Source organism: Lepisosteus platostomus, chromosome 7, assembly GCF_059453375.1.
Source record: "Lepisosteus platostomus isolate fLepPlt1 chromosome 7, fLepPlt1.hap1, whole genome shotgun sequence".
NCBI lineage: Eukaryota > Metazoa > Chordata > Actinopteri > Semionotiformes > Lepisosteidae > Lepisosteus > Lepisosteus platostomus.
This window is the reverse complement of record NC_142617.1, coordinates 41018041-41039521: the sequence shown is the minus strand read 5'-3', so window position 1 is coordinate 41039521 and position 21481 is coordinate 41018041. Positions and strand designations below refer to the sequence as shown.

Below are 21481 nucleotides of genomic sequence, written 5' to 3'. Positions count from 1 at the left end.
TACAGGGCACATGGGGCCATCTGTGTCTGTGTGGCTGCGTGCGTGTTTACGTGCACCCTTCAGAGCAGCACAATGCCTTGCTTTGTCAGGGTGTTGTGTGAAGACCGATTGCACAACACTGCCGAGAGATAATCTAATCGGCCCGTCTTTACTGAGGGCAGATGTTGCACTGCGAATGGGCTGTAACGGCCCCCATTCACAGAGCCAGCCAGGAGGGGAACTGCTGCCGCAATGCAGGCGGCCTGCCCTCACTGTCCTTCTATCTGGCTGCTGGAACAGGATTTTTAACCAGAGCGCAGTAACCTCATGGGCAGCAATACATCCCCCTAGGCTGCTGGTGTTTAATCCCGGCTGTCAGTTCACAATGAGTTTGGACATCATTCAATCCACATGACGAAATAACCTCGGGTGGCACTGTGACGAGCAGACACAAGTGAAGCAAATAAGGGGGGCATCTCCTGGAAGACCCGTTGTTGCACACCAGTACGATTTGTAACAAAAGAGTTCATGACACGTGACTCCCGCTGACGCAAGTGGATCGTCTTGTCAATGTGCTCGGGTCTTTTTCCCTTTTCTGTTTTCAGTATCCCTATTCCTGCCTCAATGGCATTCCCCACTGGGACGGGCTCGGAGGCTCATGGAGGTCCGGTGTGACTGGTCAAGGAAGTCCTTGTCCTCCTCGTGACTCCCCCTTTCTCGCACCCGGGACCCGGCCAAGCCACAGGACAACCCCGAAGCTGGGAAGTGGTCTCCAACAGCACACCAGACAAATGAAATCCCCTCCATCCGCGGGACCATCGCGACTTCCACACTTTCAAGCATGTCAAGATGAATGGAAAGGAAATCACCTGGCATGAAGCATTGTGGATTTGTCTCCTTTAATTATTATGAAGGACATCAATCCCATCTGCTGGTGACTAATTTCTTTGGGTTTTTCTTAATGCTCTCTGATCTCTTCGCCTGAGTCATCCCTCTTAGTGAGCGAGGAATAGCCCGCAGTGCTTCCCCCTTGCCCTATCAGACTTCATCTTTCGTTCACTTGCAGTGACTGAGTAGTGGAGGCAGTGGGAGGGGGACGAGGCAGGAAGTTTTACATGACATTAATTGCTGGGATCTGTGGGAGTAATCTCAGGCCTCTGCTTTTATCATCGGGGGTGACACATAGGCAATGTCTTCTAAGCCCAGGTGCTGTGTTTTCTGCATGTGCATGTGCAGTCTTATTCCAGGCAGGTATTAAATGCCTTTAATCTGTCATTTAGTCACAGGAAGAAATCAGACCCTAAGTAATTCAAGAAAGCTGATGGATGAGGAAGAGAACAGTTAGTGCCACCTCACTCCTTGTTAAATCCAAAATTGTTTTGAAATGAACATTTTATTTTATTCCAACACTTATTTTCTTCTCATGCCCACACCAATACACTGTTCCAGAAGTATCTATCGGCCTCATCGTTCAGGGTTACATAACACGTTATACATGCAAATTCTTGTCTGATAAAACTTCCTTTAACTGGGTCGTGCCTCGCCACGAAGGAGAAGGCGCAAGGAGCTCGTTATATTTCAGAGGCTGGTTACAGTATGCTGAATTCAAAGCTTGTTTTTTTTTCCTTCGTGGTTTCTTGACAATGTCGGGTCTGTCGCTGTAAATTACCAGCGCGGGAGGCTGACAGCCAGCAGCGCGTCGAGGTGCCTGTTGGCGTTTTGAAAGACTCAATTCTCCCCTTCAGATCCGTATCACTCAGCACCGGCCTCTTCTTTCTGCACCACGGTCACTCAGCACCGCCCTGCCCGCATTCTCCGAGACCCACACACTGCCTTTCAGTTCCTGGGGCCGCTTGGGTTTTTAGTTTTAGTACCTTCTAAAACTCTTTTAGTCAAAAGTCAGTTTTAGTACCTTCTGGTAATGAAGGTAAAATACATCAGCGGACGTTTTATTGGGATATATAGGAAAAAAACTTCAAATCTGAGTAATGATGTGATAACTGTGCCAAGCATTGCGGGTGGAATTTCGTGCTTTTTGTTCATAATTCTCCTGTCATCTTTTTTAAAAGACCAAAAATGGTTTTGTAAGTCTATAATACCAATCCTAACGAGACATTTCAAACTCATTTAGAAGAGTTGTTAAGATTGAAATCGTGTTCATATATGCTATAATGATGTTTGACGAATAGGACAGGATTTATTAAATGAGGTTTAGTTTCTTAGACTTTAACGGACCTGTGCGCCCGCTATTGAATGCGTCTCCGGTGAATACGTGTAATAAAATCGGAAACTGTCACATTGGTAGTGTCCTAGTATGGTAGTCGCGCTATATGTATTTATACATTTATCCGACTCTCACTTTTTATATCAGATTTAACTTAAAAGGTAAAATCTCTTACTTCCGTGTATGGGGAGCAAAAGTACTAATTTTCTAAATTGAACGTGCACCGTTGATAGCTGGGCGAGGGGACGACACAAGAATTATATCAGTTCAGTTCTTATCCTTAACGCGCAGAGGGGATTTCGGTGACCCTGGGGAAAAACAGAAGAATGTACAGTTGGGTGAAGCAGGGTGTACCTATCTGCTGCCCGCTTCGTTATCACTGAAAATATATAAATTGTTTTACTGCAGCTACAGGGCCCGGTACCACACACAAGGGCTCCATTGTGTGAAGTGCACGGCAAAAACACAAGAGTCCGACGTTAAACAAACATTATGCAGGAATTCCCATGCTTATTCTGTAGGGAAGGAGAGTTTCGTAAAAATCCCCCTCCCCTGTTTGCTCAAGTCAACGAGTGTGATCTTAAGCTGGTTATTTCCGTCAAATTCCATAAGCAGACAAACCCACTTCACGGAACGACGATATTGATGACTAGAACATTCCCAATAGACAGTAAACCGTGCAGAAAAGCATACACACCTGCCAGGCTGCTTTAGTTATTGATTAACTTGAGTTACACATTTTCTATAAATATGTATTCTTTTTTCTGCCTTTTCCCCCCAACATCCACAAGTCCAGATCCCATTCAAAGCCATACACGTCTGCGCATTATTTTTACGCATACGTTTCTCAACCCATCAGCTGTGAAGCTGTTTCAACACTTTTTTTCTAACTTGATAAAAAAAATTAATGTATAGATCAGCAATGTAAAATTGTATTTTCAACGGATTATTGTGTTAGAGTCTCCCTCCCCATGTTTCAAAGCAATATTCGTAATTTTAAAACATATTACAAATAGACCTACTGTTTTCCCTGCTTTTCATTAAATAAATTAAGACTCCGTGTGAACCCACATGATAATTTGGCATTTGCAGCCCGGAGGCGCTAGGACCCGCTGTCTATACGCTCGATGAATTCCAGGACTCGACTCTTCAGCTGCGCTTGATCTCAGCTCTTGACAACACCCGGGCGGCCGCGGTGGGTGGTGCTGGCCGGTCTGCGAGCGAGGGTAGGAGGGGGGGGGGGAGTTGAGTAGTAAATTGAAAACTTCCCGTGCCCCCGTCTGCGGCTCAGTCAAGTCAGAGCACAGCGAGAGCTGAAGGACACGAGCCCGGAGCCCGCAGGAGGAAGAAAGTGACGAAGATGATCCGTACTGGATGTCACAGCAGCCCTCAAGGACGGGACATCTCTCTGATGTAATCCATCGTCATCACATTCAATCTGTGGTTTACAGGACCGCTATCCATTAAGAGAACAACTCATAACTTTTTTGTATATTTTTTATTTGCGCTTGCTCGTCTGTGGACTAAATACCGCTTTGCAGCTCTTGACGCGTTTTATTGGGAATCTTCATTACTATTCCTTTTTTAAACATATTTGGTTTCTCTTCGTATACATGTATCTCATTTATTTGTTTTAGTTAGCAGGTATATCATTTAGGCAGTTATACCTGCGGTTTTTCTAAAACTGTATTAAACGCACATTCCTATAACCCCTCACAGGTTTTGAGTTTGAGAGGTTTAAAAACGATTTTTGTTTTATCACCCCGCTACCACTGAAAGTGATTAACCAGCGAGTTAAATGATTTACCTGTCGTTGCTGAGGTGTGAACGCCAAAGTCACTGCTTTGTCACTTTATAGGCGAGCGTGTTATCGCAGTCAAGAACGAATATTAATTGCCTTTTTTCTAAAACTGGAGCTTTGGCATTTTCTTTAAACGCTTAAACAAATTTAAATTACAAGAACTTTGTGAGAAGTTTATGCTTCCTGCTTCAAAAAAAACAATACATGTTTCAGGATTATCTAGATAATTCTCTTTAAGTACTGTTTCTTCAGTAAAAGATGCGACATTCTCAGAATCCCACAGTAACAGATCCGCCTAGTTCTCCTCGGACACTCTCAACTTTTCGCCCATCCCGCAAGAGCGAGTGGCTCCGTAGCGCTCTAACTCACCATTACGATCCGGACCCGGGCGTCGAAAACGAGATTGTGGTCCTGGCGACGGGCATCGACCAGTACCTGCAGGAAATTTTCCACCATCTGGCTTACTACAGCGGGGACGACCTCGTGTCCGCGGAGGATTTTAGGCTGCTGTGTGCGGTACTGGGAATTCTCGAGGCCGAGCAGGGAGAGGAGGAGAAGGCAGCTGGGGAAGAGACACTGGGGATCTGCTCAAGGCTGCCCCCGGAGCTGGGCTTCAAGGAGTTCCACTCTCGTCTCTGCGGGTACTTCTGCCTCCGCTCCGGGGACAGTAAAGCTGACGCCCGCCTTCCCGTGGCCGAGGAAACTGAACACATAGAGCGCGAGATCAGGCTCCGTTGGCCACGGGTTCGAAGGAGAAAGTGTGTCAGTTTCGACCTCTCCAAAGACGTCCCTTCCGGGAAGAAACAGATCCACAGATCGGGGTCAATCCTGAAGCTCGACAATCTGCACCGCTGCTCCGAGGAGTCAGAGGATGAGACAGGTAGACCTCTCCATGCAAGGCACGAGCTGTTATTTGCTCCTTGGCTACTCGCGTCATTCTTTACATGTTGTTACTCATAACAAATAACAAAACACTTATGTTTTCTGAAAATTAACTTTTATGTAACCCCCAACGCTAAAACATTACATTTGTTCAAGTCCCGCATTTAATTCGTTTTCTGCACTGGTAAGGTAGACACGATCATATAATCAGTAATGTCTTTATTATTAGTCCAAGTAAAATGTGACTAGAAAAAATAATTAAACTATCAAACAAGGCTAAATTCCCATTGTCTGATTAGTATATAATTAAGTAATAACATTTAATAAATCCACTGGGGACTGTATATGGTACATGGACTGCATAGTGTATATGGACACTACTAGTATGAAGCTCAAAATACATTAATTGTCATAATCATAAACTACTCATTAGAAATGGAAGTACTGCAAACTTATTCAATACCTGTGCCTGACCCTTGTTTTCCCAGTCTCAGTTTCAGAAGTTTTTCTGTTTTTTTATGGTGGATATTTTCAGTGTAGCCTTTGTAGTGAACACTCTAATATTCTAATCTTTTACATTCTTAACTGCATGTTCAGTTAAGAATTAGTTAAGAAGTACTAAACATGCATCTGCTCACTCTTACCAGTTTAAGAACAGTTTAAAAGACTAACGTATTACTGAAAACATTTTTGCAAATGAAATCCTGCTTTAAAAAAAGTGGTGATCCTCCTCCGTTTAGTATAAACAATTTCTATTTCAATCTCAAAAGGAGCCTCCTGAGCTGCAAGAAGTTTGGCGTTAGGCACGCATGAAAGAGTTCTAATCCAGAGTAACTGGCCAAAAGATTAATGCAATTGATTGATCAATTTATAGACACATGCTCTCACACACAGTCTCCTTGCCTGGTTTTATAACAGTGTCTGTCATTAGAAACAAAATCAATCAGTTTGAACTTGTTGCCTTTGTCACTTTTACAATCTGTTTTCTTATCAAGTCATCTTCAAGAGGTAAAGATAGTACTGACAGGCTGACAACACCCAGATAAGTATACTGCATCTAGCAATTGGTTGAAATTCCTTTGTTTCAAGGATGTCCCAGCTCATTTTATTTACCCTAATTTCACCCCGTTTGAACTACTGCCCAGTGTCCTAAGTGTCCTAATCTTGTCCAGATCAGGATGTGCAAAGGACGTCCTTGGTGTAACTTAATATCCAGCACTTTTGCTCCTCTGGGGCTTGAGGTTTGCTTGATTTGCATGACAGATTTAGGATGTGTGTACTGTATGCATTTTTAAAATATCGTAAAAGCTGAAACTGTGACTCACGGACAGCTTGTGCCCCATTTGTGCAGTTCAACAAGAACAGCAAGGAAAAAAACACATACCCCAGATTGTCAGGTCAGTGCTGCAGGGCCTCAATCCGTCCTGGATTCGGTCTGACTTGTGATTCCCGTACTGCAGAAACCTGATAAGAGATGACCTTGCTTTTTGAAAAAAAAAATAGAGCGAGCAAGTCAGAATATGAAATGGAAATACATGACATGATTGCTCTCCACATTTTCATATAGTGAGACTTTCCCTTTAGGCTATATCATTATGCATTTGAAATACAAGATGACTTTTGTCTGCTTTATAAAAATTGATTATATTACAAAAATAAGGGGATAGCAATGATCAGGGCACAATGGACTTTATTCATCACAAAGTTTGCTCCTAGTCACCTGATCTGTCATTATAGATAGTTTTTTTGTCACCCTTAAGAAATTAAGACAGCCGTGCAGATTGAGAAACGTTTACAATGAAACTTAAGCAAGCTTACACTATAGGCATACTGCTTATTGGTGTCACAAGTGTCTCGTATGGTTCTTGAGATAAATCACTAATGATCTACAATATCCGCAAACATCCAAAAAAAAACAATCCAGCGTGAAGTTTAAATGCAATCCCACATAACAAAAGGGTTGAAAATAAGTGGGTGTCCTCTTGTTTCTTGGTCTTGATCAAGGCTGTGGAAGTCCAGGCTATAAGGGCTGAACTTAAATCTGAGTTACAGATTAGGTGCTTAACAGTACAAATCATATTTTAAGATTTACAAAATGTCCAGAACTCTGCATGTAAACACCAGGGCGATCTTCAGCTAATCTTGGTCTTGTGGGACAGCAGAGGGGAAAACTCACCTGACACTGCCCAGTCAAGCCCCTGGAAACACTGAGGCCACGCCTATTCCTTTAAGTCCCAAGTCCAGACTGACAGCTCTGCCCTGCCGGGATGGATACACAGTAGAGACAAAGTAGGAGTTCAGAGACATGCACTACTGAGACACAGTATAAACCCCACATCCCCAATTAAACCAGCAGTGAAGAACACCTAGTCCAAAAATAATTTACTTTTGTGTTACTGTATTTATACCCTTAAATACAGTATCTGATTTAAGGAGGTAACAGTATTACCACCTTACAGCCTGATCTCATCAGATCCTACAAGTTAAGAAATGTTGGGCCATGTCAGTACTGGGATGGGAGGCTAAAGAAAACAAAGTTGCCGTGGCAAGTAGTTCTGGTGGAACAGCAAGTGACACTGTTCACATTGGTTAACAAATTTCCAAAGCAATGCTTCTATCAGGTGATTGTGGACACTGTTGTAGGAGGTGCCTGACAACACAGTCCTCGATGATCTCTCGGCCTTGTTCAGGAGGAGGTTCTTAGACATAGTGTCCTGGCTGAATTCCACCTTGTCTAATCTGGCCTCCCATCCGTCCACTTGGAATGTCGAAGCAACTGCTCACACCAGGTATGTGGTGTAGAGGAGTGACTGGAACAGAATGGCTACTGTGTATCTCCCAAGGTCAGTGCAGCACTAAATTGGGAGGAAAAGGTTCTAATTCTAATTTTTCTAATTGGATTCTTAAATTGATTAATTAAGTTTAGTACCAACCAGCAGCTCAACATCTGAAACTTGCAGGAGAGTGCCTGAGCACAGCAGTTGTGCACCATTGTGACAGACTTTCCTGTTCCGTCCCCTTCCTTGCAGACTCCGGTCCACAGGGGGCGGCGTGGAGCCAGCTGGAGATGGAGAATGCCAGCCTGCGGGAGCTGGTGGAGGACCTGCGCGCAGCCCTGCAGGGCAGCGACGCCCGCTGTCTGGCACTGGAGGTGGCCGCCCGCAGGCAGGGGGAGGGGTCTCCCCGAGACACGGACAGGAAGAAGGCGCCCGCGGACAGGGATCCCCGAGCGGACCGGAGCGCGCGGGGGACCCGAGCGCTGCTCCGGGAGCTGGAGCTCGTGCGGGCGTCCCGGGACGGGCAGCTGGAGGAGGCCGTGCGCTTCAATCAGAGGCTGGAGGAGGAGCTGGGGGCGGCCGCAGGGGAGGCGCGCCGGCTGGGGGAGCTGGTTTCCTGGCTGCAGCACGAGAACAGCGACATTAAGAGGAAGGCGGAGGACGCCCGCTCCGCCCTGGTCACCGGGCTGGCCAAGGTGCGAGAGATGCAGGGCCGGGCAAGCCTGGTCCCTGCTTTAGAGGGCCGGGTTCAGGAGCTGGAGGCAGAGATCCAGTCATACAGGTGAGTCAGACGCTCCCAGGTCAGTTCATTCCCAAGAGGGGCAACTTAGGCACCAAGCAGCGCAAAACACAACACATCCCAAATACAATTGGAAGAAACATGGTGTCGCAACATTGCTAAGAAAAAAAAGTAAAAACTGCAAAAGGTCCATAAAATGATTATGACATTAACATAATGCACATGCATTGTAAGATCTCTGTACTATAATACCAATTAAAATAATAATCAGTTTGTTAGGTATTTAAGAAAGAATTAACATACTTGTATATATACAGAGGGGGCAGAGATCATATTGATAAAACTTCTTTACACTCATTGTTTGCAAGTCTGATGGCCTCTGGAACAAAGCTCAATTTGCCTCTTTGCGTGATTCTGATGAAGAAGAGGAGAAGAGTCTTCAGTGATGACACAGGCCTTCCTCAGGGTCTGCTGGGCATAAAGCTGTGCTTAAATGATTTTAGAGCTGAGGTTCTCATCTTGAAGGCGTTCTTTTGTCTTTTTGACTTGAGTATGTGATCCTAACGAAAGAAAAGAGTTCAAATAATTTTGATAAAAGAGCTAAAAAGAGCTATGAAGTGCTGGTAGAATTCTTTTTTGACTCCCAAGACTCTTCCAAGACATTGGTCCCTCTAAACACTTTCCTGCAGTGATTTGTGATTTTTGGTGGCTCATTAAGAAACAAAATCTCTTGCTTTTTTGAGACTTTTTCAGAATGGTCCTTGTTGTTACCAGTGTGTTTCAGTCTGGGGGTTTCTTCAGCATTTAAACAAGGCCCTATTAAGCCTGGCCCTAACTAAGACCCAGAAAAAATGCTGAAAAGACTATTGTAATTGCAATTGTGGTAAAAAAACACTTAATCACATTACCTCTGTTCACCATGGAAAGTCCTGCGCGAGTGTCCCACTGACCATTATTTGCTAGTGCAGTATAAAATAGCTGAGCACAGGCATAGCTCAGAAACAGTGCTGCGGTGCCTCTCTGTTACAGTATGTGTCCTGGGCAGTGTTTTTCTCTACGAGTAATAATGTAGAGCAGGCACACGGATTGTTCAGTTTGATTTAGATAACTTAATTAGATGGCAAAATGTCCTCATTTACTGTGTTTCTCGACTACTGTCTGAGCTGGTGTGAGGTTTGGAGACAAAGAGGACACCTGGGATTGCTCTGAGACACAAGACAGGCTAGCCGGCTGCGGAGGAGAGCAGCTGGGGAGGGGATGGAGTGGACAATTTGCCATCAACAGATAAGGAAATCTTTGGGACGACTTAATTATATGTTTCTGGCTTGTTATTATTAAGGAGATTACCATCTACAGGGCCAGGTTTATTTTTCCAGCCTGCATCCTGAAGCCAGTGAATATAGGACCTCAGGGTTTCCTAATCTCATTGGAACAAGCAGGAGAGGGCCTGGGACACAGACACTTGCTTCACCCCCCGTCTGTCCTCTGTTTCCTACCCACGGCCAGGCTGTACTAATCCGGGCATTTCCTTAGTTATCTCTGCAAACTGTTTGATGACTTTTAATCAGGAACATGAGAAGATTGGTCGTAGTTCAGCACTTTATTAATGTGCAAGGATCTTTGTTGTTCTTGAATAGAAAGTACAGTCGTACATAGATGTGGACAAATAGCAGTCTGACAAATAATATGTATGTTACCCAGTGCATGAATGGATTTTCTTGCTTCAGATTCAGGGGACCAATTCCTATGTTTAAATGTGAAGTCTAAGGGTCTGCATGACTCTCTCTGCTTGTTATTCAGTTAAACTAATTTAATCGGTGCAGGAGGAGGCTAAGCAATGGGATTTGATGTGACTGTACAGGGACACAGAAGAGCTCCTGTACTGACCCAGCAACTCTCGAGGGGCCTGCAAAGACGTATTGGGGTTTGAAGGTTTTGGATTGGCAAGAATGCCAAAGGCAGAGAAGTGAGGGACAGTGCACTTGCCATTGAAGGGGGAGGTCTTGTGAAGACAAAGAAAAGAGGAGGCTGGCTGGTCAAATGCACATTTTGCAGGTGGGGAAAGACTAGGCTGCAGGGAGCAAAGCTCTTTTGCTGCCCACAGAGCCGACAAATTGACACTCTTCTGAGCTGACAAAAGCCTGGAGGCAGGAATAGAGGTCGAGGGGGACAGTGTGGGTTTAATACAGGAGTGCCCAGCAGGGGGTGTCATGCAGCCTGGCGGGGGGAGGATCTGAATCTTGTCCTCCTTTCTTTTCAGGTTTCAATAAGCCCTGTCTCTGTATTCGCATGCGAAAACTAATTCAGTCCACAGCTGCAGGCAAAGTGAATCACAGCACTGCAGTGAACAGACCCCCGGAGCAGTTAGACTAGGTGAACTGCAAATTACCAAGGCTCTACTCAAGGTTTTCATCCTGCTAAAGCTGTGGCTGTCAGGTACTTGAAATAACCCTAGTGCTTCACGGGTTCACTATGTAATTTAATAAGAAAAACAGCATAGATGGCAGAGGGAGAAACAGCAAACAGTACTCCAATTTCAACGCTAGGAACAGGCCTGCTGAACACTTGTGAGAACAGCTAAGCAGCAAAACCTGAACACAATTACAAAGTGTCACAATTTCAGTGCTCTAGATATAGCCATTATTCTAGCAGCACAGTGACCAGCCTCCCCACCAAGACTCCCACTGAACCCACAAGCCTAAGACCCTGTATCTCCACTACAGCAAGCCAATAATAAAGTTGCTGAAGCAAAATTCACCCTGTGCTGGATTTTTCACACACTAATAGGGAATAGGTATCTTCCCATGAAGCTGGTTAGCTGTGCCCTCCTGCTGTACCTCTACAATAGCAATCCTGGTACAAGACGAACCTGCAATTTCCAATCATGCATTTGCTGTATGTGCGTGACTGAGGAGCCAATTGTGCAAAGATACTATCTGTGGGCTCATGGATGAACATTTCTAAGTCAGAATATCTCCCTAGGAGAGAAGGGTTAGTCCCATACTTGCTGAACAAATGACAGGAGAAGAAAACAGTGTGTACAGTATGCAGTATATATAGTGATTCTGATAATGTAGTCTTTGTCTTTTCATATGTCTTCTGTTAATTAATCTGCTCCACACCTACTGGCCAGCTGATTGGTGTTTAACATTTCTGAGTCATGTTGTTGAAAGGGAAATGTGCCCATTGAGTTGTATACCTAAGGATCAGGGGTGCCGACCCAAGAATTCCCTCGTCTTTTAGAGCAGACAGGCCAGTACTTGCTCCTGATCTGTAAATCAGCAGATAATGTGTAGCCTTCCTGACTGTCCAGGCCAAAATACGGCAGAGAAGCATCAATTCCAGAAAGTGAGTGAAATTGCAGTGAGCCCCTCCTTTTTTCACTAAACCCTGACCCTGGAGATCAAAGCACGCTGCACCCATAAGACTTTTACAGGGTTCAGTAAACCACAAACCAGAGGGCACACATGCAAACTAAGAGGAAAGTGCATTTAAACAACAGGAAGCTACCCCAAGAGTTGTGGGAGAATGGAACAAGTTACCTTGGCTTCTTTCAAAAGATCCTTGGATCAATTAGCCACGTACCAAACGAGACCGATGGGCCAGACAACTTCCTGTCCTTTGTAACTGCTCTTCTTCTTATATGCTCCTGCCCTCCTTATTTTGAGGAACGGACAAGCTTTTGCAGGGTGTGTGCATTCCGAGTTTCGAGTTAGTCAGCCGAACCGCGTGAGGAGGAAGGGCCAACTTCTCCAGCCCAGCTCCGGTGTGGGAGGTGGAGGGGGAAGCCAGGGGTAGCTCAGCTATCCTCCGGCTTCCCTCTCCCTCCTTTTGCTTGTTAGCCCCCCTGAAGCCCACCCTGGTGAGCCGGCTGACGCACTGCAGTGAGCAGAGAGAGGCAGGTGGAGCTCATTAGTTGCTGCTAACAGGCTCATGCAGTGCTACCTCCTCCACCTCAGGCTTCTCCAATTAAAGCAGCGCTGGGCAGTGAAAGGTATTATCATCGCATTTCAGGATGGCCAGATTGAATTTTCCGTCTCATGATGTCTCCATGGAGTTATCTGTAGATGCTTTTTTAAAATCTGTAAACCAAAGAAATAGACTTAGGGAATTAGCGCTTTTTAAAATTCTTTCCTTGATTGAGCTGCCAGTTCAGATTTGTCTTTTAAATTCTGACCGTATAATTACCATTTCACATTTCCTCCAGTCTCCTGTTTAGCCTTTCATATTATTTATTATTATGCTTTTATTTCCTTCCCTAGAGGATGAAGAAGTCTTTACTTGTTGAAGAAATAAGCACTTTGAGATGGTTTTTAAAGACCCTATATAAAATCATGTTAAAATATCTAAAATCCAGAGTACAGAGTATACACAAATTGCAAGCAGGATGTTCAATACGTTTATGATGTGTAGTAAAAAAGTTTCAACCTTCTAGTTTTTTCTTAATCATGGTGCAAAGACAGCTTTATAAATATTAATTATTTTGTAAATGTGTGTGTTTGATGAGGAAAAAAAGAGAAGGATACAATGATTATATTGTTTTTGCTGTTCCGATCTGAGCACAACACCCGCAGGACCTGACAATGAAGAATCACTGATATGTTTAGCAAACAGCTCGGGCTGGAGCACTGTGAGTGAAAGACATGTGCCTGCCTCCTTCCTGTTCCTCAGAGGACCCGTTGTCCTCAGTCTCCACTGAATTCGATGGTCTTGCCCAGGGAGGAACAGCACTTCGCCTCAGGGAAGCGTGTCGCTGCAGGGACAGGAGTGCGCCTGGCTAGCGTCACTCACTGCTGTTTGCTGTCCTTGTGTGTTGGTCGCCTTTGCAAGCGGAGAGACATAAGAATGGTTACAAAGGAGAGGAAGACATTCAGCCCATCTAGCTGGTTTTGCTGCCATTTGCTTCTCAAAAGGAATCCCGACTCCCTGCATGTAAGGAAATGCTTCCTGTTCTCAGTGGATCAAGTCCTCTTGTAGCCTTTTTATTCCAAAACTAAAGAGTTTTCAGCGGCAGTTCTTTAAACCTAAGTCCAAGATGTTCGTTAATGCCCATGAATATACTGGTTGCTCTTCTTATATTCCAGTGTGTTTTTGGAATGTGACAATCAGAGCTGCAGGCTAGAAGGCTGGGGACTGCAGCAGCGAGAGCAGCTGGTGCTTACCAGGCTGATGACCCCTTAGCATGACGGGAAAGCGCTCTCCCAGTAACTCCCTCCCAGCAGGGCCCAGCTAATCTCCATTCTCGCCTGCTCTGAGCAAACAGGATCCTGTGGGGACAGTGTGCCCCCACTCACAGCCTCAGCGCCAGGCGTGACTGCTCCCCCACTTTCCCCAACCTCCTCCCCAGTGAGAAAGAGCCCAGCGGGGTTTGTCAACGAAGAGCAAGGTCACATTATTCCAGGTGTTGGGGCAGAGGAGAAGAATCACCCCCCACAGCTGAAGGCAAACAGCGACACTGCCAACAGGAGATGACTTCAATCTTTTCAGCCCTACTACTGCATTCATTCCCTAGATCACCCACAATGCCAAGAACTTTGTGTAAACACCTTTGCATATTTGCTTTCTTTGAGGAAAAAAGAGAGAGGTCTATTCCCAAGAGCAATGAGTTCATCCTCATCAGTTTGACTGATGACAAACAGGAAAGCAGCTGTTGCTGTCTGAGGAATGGTTTAGAGGCCACAAAATACTTATTTAAAACAAATGACATACAATACCTCATATTACACTGTAGGTGTCATGGTGCAGGCCTCTACTTGGTGCCAGACCCAAAATGAAAACGCAAGATTAGTTAAACGGGAGCGTTTTTTGTCAGCTTTGTCACCCCAGGCTGTTGCGATGTTTGCCTCAGAAGTTTCTATCCTCAGTTTTGTTTTTCTAAAACTGATCTGAAATCTCATTTCTATAACCTGCATCCTATTTGGTTTTCTCCTTCAGTCGTCCAAGATTGCATTTCTTTCCTTGTGTCTTTCCTGTCCTTTTAATAAATAGCTGTAATATTTGCCTTTGTCGTCACACCTGAGGGACAGAAAAATGTGATGAAAATGAGTAAATGAAAGAGAAGATAAAGATCCTGCAAGGTCTCACAGGGCAGAGACGAGACCAGCCCAGGTGCTCCCCCTTCAGGGCGTGTTGACTTGTCTTCCGCAGGACTCGGACTCGGTGCACGTGCAAGACGGACACTGTGAGTCAGGGGGCCGCTGCCCCAACGACCTCCGACCCCCAGGGCCCCTCGCAGCGCCACTCCCCCACAGGCCGAGACGACTCCTGCGCCCGAGGAGACGAAGCCCACTCCCACAGCGGACAGCGGGCGGCCGACGAGGCCGTGACGGCAGTCTGCGTCTCGCCCCAGGGGGAAGAGGGGCTGCAGAGAGCCGTGGAGGGGCGCGCTGCTTCGGACGAGGAGGAGGAGCGGGGCAGAGAGGAAGGGCAGTGCTGCCTTGTGGAAGTCAAGAGGCTGATCAGCCGCCTCCACTGCTGTGCCAAGGGGTGAGCTGCAGAACAGCAGGGAGCCCACCTGCTCATTTATTACTGCTGACATCAGATCTCATCCAATAACTCGGCCTGGCAGTTTGTTCCTGAGCCTTACAGCCTTATATAAGGACGTACCTCCCATTTTTAGATGTCTTCTGACTCACTGTACCACTTTGCTCACAGAGCATCGCCCACTCACAGACTGCAGTCCAGTTTTTGCTGGCAAATATGAGTTCACTGGACTCATGGGTTTATGCTTGAAGAGCTGAAAGTAGGTAATTTCAAAATCCAAGAGCTTGTCAGGCCAGAACTTGTCCTGGGTTCCATGGTGAAAAGTGAACACAGAGCATGTGACTCTCCCCTGGACAGGACATCAGTCCATAACAGGGCAGACACACATTCACTCACACCTCCATACAATCTTTAAACTGCAATAGGAGACCAGAACACCCAGTGAAAACCCACATGGCCCATAACAGAACATGCAGACTCCACACAGACCGTTCCCTTGTCCAGAACCCATGATAAAGCATCTGAGAGGCAGAGCTAACCTCTACACCACTGTTGCCCCCCTTTGTATTTAATAACTTAATAACAAGTGGTGCCGAAGAAGGAGAGAACACATTTAGTGTCTCTGCAACAGGGAAAATGGGTCTTATTGCTTTACAAAGACTAGACTTAAGTGAAGAGAAGCCTGACTAAGGAAAAAAACACCTCTTTGTTTCTGGTTTGGTTGCTGGTTTGCGTTCATATTTTGGGACAGAACCCACTATTCGGGCCTTTCAGGTCTGGTTCAATTCCCTGTCCCCTCACATCTGTATCCCACTCGTTTCACTAGTGCAGCACGAGGATACAGAATAAAGAACTCTCTCCAATGTAATTTCAGTCTACTCCTTATAAGGACAAATAGGACGTTTTTCACAGTTTTCATGTCTCTTTGTCTGGAAGCTCCCTGCGATTTCGATCTTTAGAAGTATTCGAAGAGGCTGAACGTCTGTGGCCCACAGCAGCCAGTCCAGTCCAGTCCACTCCCTGTCTTTCTGCTGCAACTGCTGTCACATAAGCACCTCTGCTCCAGAGCCGAGCTGCGCAGACAGACAAAGCTTGGCCGCTGATCGGCATCTGTGGCTATGAAAGTAGATCATGATGGATTTGTTATGCCTTGCCTTACTTGCCACCTTGCTTTGGCTTTGCTTTGTCATGCCTGCCCCTGACTGCTATTCTTTACCAGATTTCTCTGTGCGGTACCAGAGCTTCACCCTGATATCACTTCACTTTCTATGGCACATTTGGCTAACCTTGAGTGTACAAACCACGCAACATACAAAGTGTACGTGAGGCACCCAGAACTGTCCAAATTTAGAAACCCACAGATGCATTGTGCTGCCGCAGTGAGCCATGTACACTGTTCTTTTGTAGGTACGTGAGTTAAATGGGAACACCTGCCTTTTCTCATTCTCCTCTGATGAAGTTTACTGACCTGCACCCTCCTTCTCTTTCCTGACAGCTGTCAGAACGCTGCTGCACGCCAGCTGCTCATCAGCCAGACCTGTTACCACGGTAACCCCCCAGACTGCATCTCCATGACGGCAGAGCTCAGAGGGAGGAGCCGGAAAAGCCACGCCCGCTCCGAAGAGAAGGAGAGGGGCACGGAGAGAGAGAGCGAGCTGGAGAAGGTACCTGGATCGGGGGCGTGAAACTCAGTTCCCCAGAAGGCAGGCATATCTCCTGTTGTCTCAGGCCTCAGTTACTTCGCTGGGCCAGTTTTTCCAAGGGTTGCTCCTGATGACTTGTAACACAGCTGTGTGTGTGAGGTTAACCAGGTCATCTTAAATGATTTCAGCAGGGAAAAAAAAAAAGATCAAAGAGTGTGGTGGACAAAGTTAAGACATTAGTTCAAGAGTGAAATTCTCATCTGGAGCACAAACCAGAAGACTCAGGGATCTCGTAAGACTAGAACAGGAAACCCTCTGTCTTATTGTCCTACTGCCTGGGCTGATGAGTCACATCTCTTCACAGGCTGTAAGTGTAACGGTTCTTGGGGTTTCCGTCCTTGCCACTCCTGCCCTGCCAGTTCGTCCCTCACTGCCTGGGCGTGAACCCAGGTCTCTGGCGTCACGCAACAGGGGCTGAGCTAAAGGAGAACTCCCCCAGCCCGGGCGGCTGAGATCCCTGTTATACGCAGGGGCGTATTCGTTACATAAGCCACGTGCTTAATGTTGACTAGAGATGAGAGCTAAGGAAAAAGGGAATCAAGGAGAGTTACCAAGCTGAGTTTTCACGGGCTTCTCTCCCTCAGCTGCTGTGCTCGGTGGGGAAGGACCTCCAGCTGAAGCAGGAGGAAGCAGAGATGCTGAGGCTGGAGCTGCAGATGGTGGAGACCGAGCGCGTCCGCCTGTCCCTGCTGGAGGAGAAGCTGGCCGACGTGCTGACTCTGCTGCTCCAGCTGCGCAGCAAGGTAATGCACAAGCAGAGCGCCAGGACTGCTGCCCTGGAAAACGCTTCCCTTTCCGCAGAGCTTCCAGGTGTAGGAGTGGAAAGATGATCAAACTCAGGAAAATACCACTGACGTTCTGCTGCTCCTCCAGTCTTGCACTCTGTCAGGTGGTTAGTCAGTGTTTAGAAAAGCAGAGGCAGCACCATCTGTCCCTCTCTTGAACTAGAACGATCACCTCTTTCAGCCCACCTGGTTCAGCTGTTACCATGGTTAACAGTACCACCTAGCTGTAAGTGGTGGAACTGCATTTCTGAGAATTACGATGTTTTGACTAGCACAGCCTCAGATGAAACCCACCCTCTGTTTTACAGAATATATCTCGCCGAGCCCTGGGGAAGATCCTGATGGACACTTTAGAAGTTTGTAGCAAAGCCGGTCATGGTAATCCTCTCTCTTGCCTTTATCAAAATTGAACCTAATAAATCCTGATACCAGATACCGTGAGAAGCTTTAAACTAATTTTATGCATTCCTTCTTTAGTCTGTGATATCACAGCCCGCTTATATACTTAGTTTTCTAAACAGCTCTTATTATGTTTTCTTTCTTATGACCTCTTTATTAAAGACATTTAGACTCAACATTGTCACTGCATAAGACTCAACATTATCACAGCAATCTGCCAAGCAGTTTCAGTGGACTCAATACTCTGTCACACTGAAAATAATATTGGGTATTGTAATGAAGTAAAGTCTTCCACTTGCAAACAATTGCTGCACCTTTTCTCAGAAGCATAAAGAGTGCTTAAGCAGAGTGAAATGGGTGTGAAATCATTTATGCGCATACAGGTATGGTACAACAGTAACTTTTGGAAGCCATGTGGAGGAGTGGATAAGGTTCTGGACCTGTAACTGCAAGGTTGTAGATTTGAATCCCAGCTGAGACACTGCTATTGTACCCTTGCAAGTTTCTTTACTTGAATTTCTCCAGGATAATTTCCCAGCTGTGTAAACGGGTGCAAATGCAAGTCACTGTGGATAAAAGCATCAGCCAAAAAACATGCAGTAAAATCGTGCAGCATAGCGCATCAACCATTGCAATGTGAACTGTCGTGCATGAAAATGTGCAACCGCTCTCTCACCTGTCTCCCCACAGGCCCCTCTCACTCTCTCCAGGTCCTGGATACTCTGTGCCAGCAGCTGCTGGCCTGCGAGCTGCTGTGCGAATGCAGCGGAGGGCAGCCTGGGAGCAGGAACCCGCGTGGCATGGCCAACCCCCTCCTCATCTCCTGCTGAGTGCACATGGGTGCATTATGGGATGGTACAGAGGGTGGAAGAGATTCAACCCCAGTGCTTCCCTGCGGCTGAGAGTGACGCCAGGGAAGAGGGGCTTTCTGGATTTGAATCAAGCAACTTGATCACGGTCCTGGTCTGATGCCTTTTTAGTCCGTCAGGGGTCACTCTTGTAAGCCACCAAGCTTGCATCTGGGCATCTGGGTCAAATTACAGGCATCAGACAGGGTGTGAGGGCAACAATGACAGGGAGAGGCAGAGAGACCATGGACACCCCGTGAACTAGATAGGACATCAAGTGGGATTTTGACAAAACATTTCCATCCGATCAATGCCTGGAGTCCTTTTCAAGCCCAGAGCAGATGGGAATGCAGGGGCAGGACATCCCAGTGCTTCCACTGGGTCTCCCAGCTTTTCCTGGGATCCGGAACATCGGAGAGCAGAGGGGCTCCTACACAGACTGGAGGAATTGGAACTCTTAAAGCTGCTAGGAGGAAGAGGTGGGCGTGAAGGCTGGACTGAGTACAGATGATCAATTGACTGCTGGGGGTGTTGTTCCTGTCCAAGGGGTCTAGTTACTGGCTCCAAATACAGCATCTCTGACAGTCAATGAGACAAAGGATCCAACAAAGTGCCCTGGCTTTTTCACTGCCAGACCTCTTCAAGTCCTGTTTCTCAGTCGCAGCTCAGGTACCTATAATCTCCTACTGCAAAAGCTAAGTTTATTCAAATATGATTTTCACAGATGCGTGTGCATAGTTATTCAGAATTGTACTGTATAAATGGATGATATTTATGAAGTGTAGCATCCCTTTGTGCTATCTTATTGCAGAGGAATGGTCTGTATGTAACATACAACCCCCTCTCTTGTTTTCCTTGAAATGTCTCTTCGGTCTAACTGTCCACATCTTGGTAAAAAGGTGTATAGAAAAAAAACTTGTATTGCAAGTGTAGTATTCAATCAGCATCTTTTGCATTCCTCAATGTGTTTCATGGTGAAATTGGGGATTTGTGTAACTAGACCATATATTATATTGTCTTGCTATTCCACAGCTTGTGAATGTACTGTAAGAAACCCTGGAAGATTCACCATATCAATGCACTGATTTAAGCAAAAATAAAATGTATACAAATAACGTATGATTCAACCCTTGGCTTGCAATGAAAGGTTTTAGCTCAAGAGTATTGATGTGCAAGGAAAGAGGTGGGCCAGCAAAAATATAAGGCCAGGGAATAAATGGGATTCTTTCATTTCGAATTTTGTAAATGCTGTTTTCACACTGCAGACTCTGACGTCAGAGAGAGGTGGGGTCTTCAACCTCTGTCCAGTACACCTCCAGAAATGCAGAGAAAACTTGCACCTCAGAACCAATAGTGTGTAAAACCAGCTCTATCTCAAAGTCTAACCTGACAGAGCTTGTGGGGGATTTATGAACCTGCAGTTCTGCTTTCAGTACCTCATAATTAAGAGTGCCTTTTTCAGTTACTCACTGGTTTTAGGTCTAAGCTGGGGATTCTTATGAAATAACCTTCCCTGAGGGACTGACCATTGATTCTCTTGTTCGAGAATCAATCATTAGTAACAGAGCATAGTTCTTCTAAGCGAATCAATAATATAATGAAACTGTTCTCTTACTTCTGTCTCTGCTCAAGGCTCATGTGGGAATCTAAAATAAAAATAAAAATGTCCAAAACTCAGATTCAGAAGTTTCAGAAGCTTTAGGCCAGGAATCAACATGTTAACAAACCTGTAAAGTAGTTTAGATACATGTAGATTTTGAAGATCAACATTCTGTCTTTAAACGTGACACTGTTGCAGACATCTTTGAACACTGAGTTCTCCAATATCTTGTGGAAGACGTAATGTAAGTGGCCTTATCTGGCATGATGCGCTTGTGCCCAAACTGCTATCAGGCCTGTGAATTCCACAGCAAAGAGTGTAACGTCACCAGCCACAGGTGATGAAGCAAAAGCTGAAGTGCAGGATTGCACTGGCAGGGTTGCGCTGGCACAATACAGTTGGCCTTGGCTCCCGATCAGGTCACAAGGTCCATATTTAACTTTCAAGCTGTAATTCCTGTTCTGTGAACAGATGACTCATTTTTGTGTACCATTCAGTCTACTCAGGATACATTTACTTGTTTCCACAATAGAGGCCATTGTCTCATCTCAGACAGAGAAAACAAAAGCATAGCTTTGTGTGCTTGTTCCCTCATAAAACGTAACCCAAATTGAGTTTCTTTTTTGTGGACAGAGGATAATTCTGTGTAAACTGAGTGCCTAGGAAACTCACGTCAGGTACAGTCACAGGCTGAAGGTGATGACTGATCTAAACCCTGCTGCTAGATCCCCCACCTGACAGCGGGCCGGAGTAGAACACAGCTCGGACCCATTGTTCACCACAAACCAGGAGCCCAGTACTGCGCCCAGTGCTGGCAGAAATAGATTGGCAGGTAGTACAAGAGTCCCTGTTGTGTGGCAAGCTCACCTAGCCCTGGTGCATCTCAGGCAACTGTGCCACCACTTCTGGGTGAACCTGTGTTGCAGTGGGCTAACCTTGTAAACTATTCTAGCATCAGGTTCAACCAGCATTCCTAATGAGCACCTTCACTCTCTGCAAAAGTAGCGAGCTTTTCAGAAGGCATTTCTAATGAAACAAGGCATTTTGGAAGCTGCAATACCAGCACAATAATCTGGGTATAATATTATAGGCTTGGCAACAGTCATATTAGTTTTTATTAGTCATATTAGTTAGCTTTCTCATTTAAAGAAAAAAAAACTGTTTGAAAAGGCAAAAAATAAAGTGATACAGTGTTTTAATCTTGAAATGCAAGAATTCAAGGTTGACATCGCCCTTGGTATTGAATAGAAGATTCCAGAGC

The 21481-nt window shown here is 45.7% G+C and overlaps 1 protein-coding gene across 1 annotated transcript; it reads left to right on the top strand.

Moving 5' to 3' along the window:
- Nucleotides 1-3380: 3380 nt before the first annotated feature.
- On the top strand, nt 3381-19850 carry LOC148658780 (EF-hand and coiled-coil domain-containing protein 1). The gene is made up of 7 exons (XM_088640361.1): nt 3381-4884; nt 7916-8444; nt 14550-14888; nt 16381-16549; nt 17173-17331; nt 17682-17751; nt 18463-19850. Exons 1-7 carry the CDS (start codon nt 4263-4265, stop codon nt 18600-18602), a joined length of 2028 nt encoding a protein of 675 aa, XP_088496487.1. The 5' UTR covers nt 3381-4262; the 3' UTR covers nt 18603-19850.
- Nucleotides 19851-21481: the final 1631 nt, after the last annotated feature.

What these genes read in the sequence shown, in the direction of transcription:
- LOC148658780 (XM_088640361.1), top strand. Translation starts at nt 4,263, where the DNA reads ATGCGACATTCTCAGAATCCCACAGTAACAGATCCGCCTAGTTCTCCT. An exon ending in GGAGTCAGAGGATGAGACAG is followed by an intron (nt 4,885 to 7,915) that starts GTAGACCTCTCC and finishes CCTTCCTTGCAG; the next exon opens with ACTCCGGTCCACAGGGGGCG. An exon ending in GAGAGAGCGAGCTGGAGAAG is followed by an intron (nt 16,550 to 17,172) that starts GTACCTGGATCG and finishes TCTCTCCCTCAG; the next exon opens with CTGCTGTGCTCGGTGGGGAA.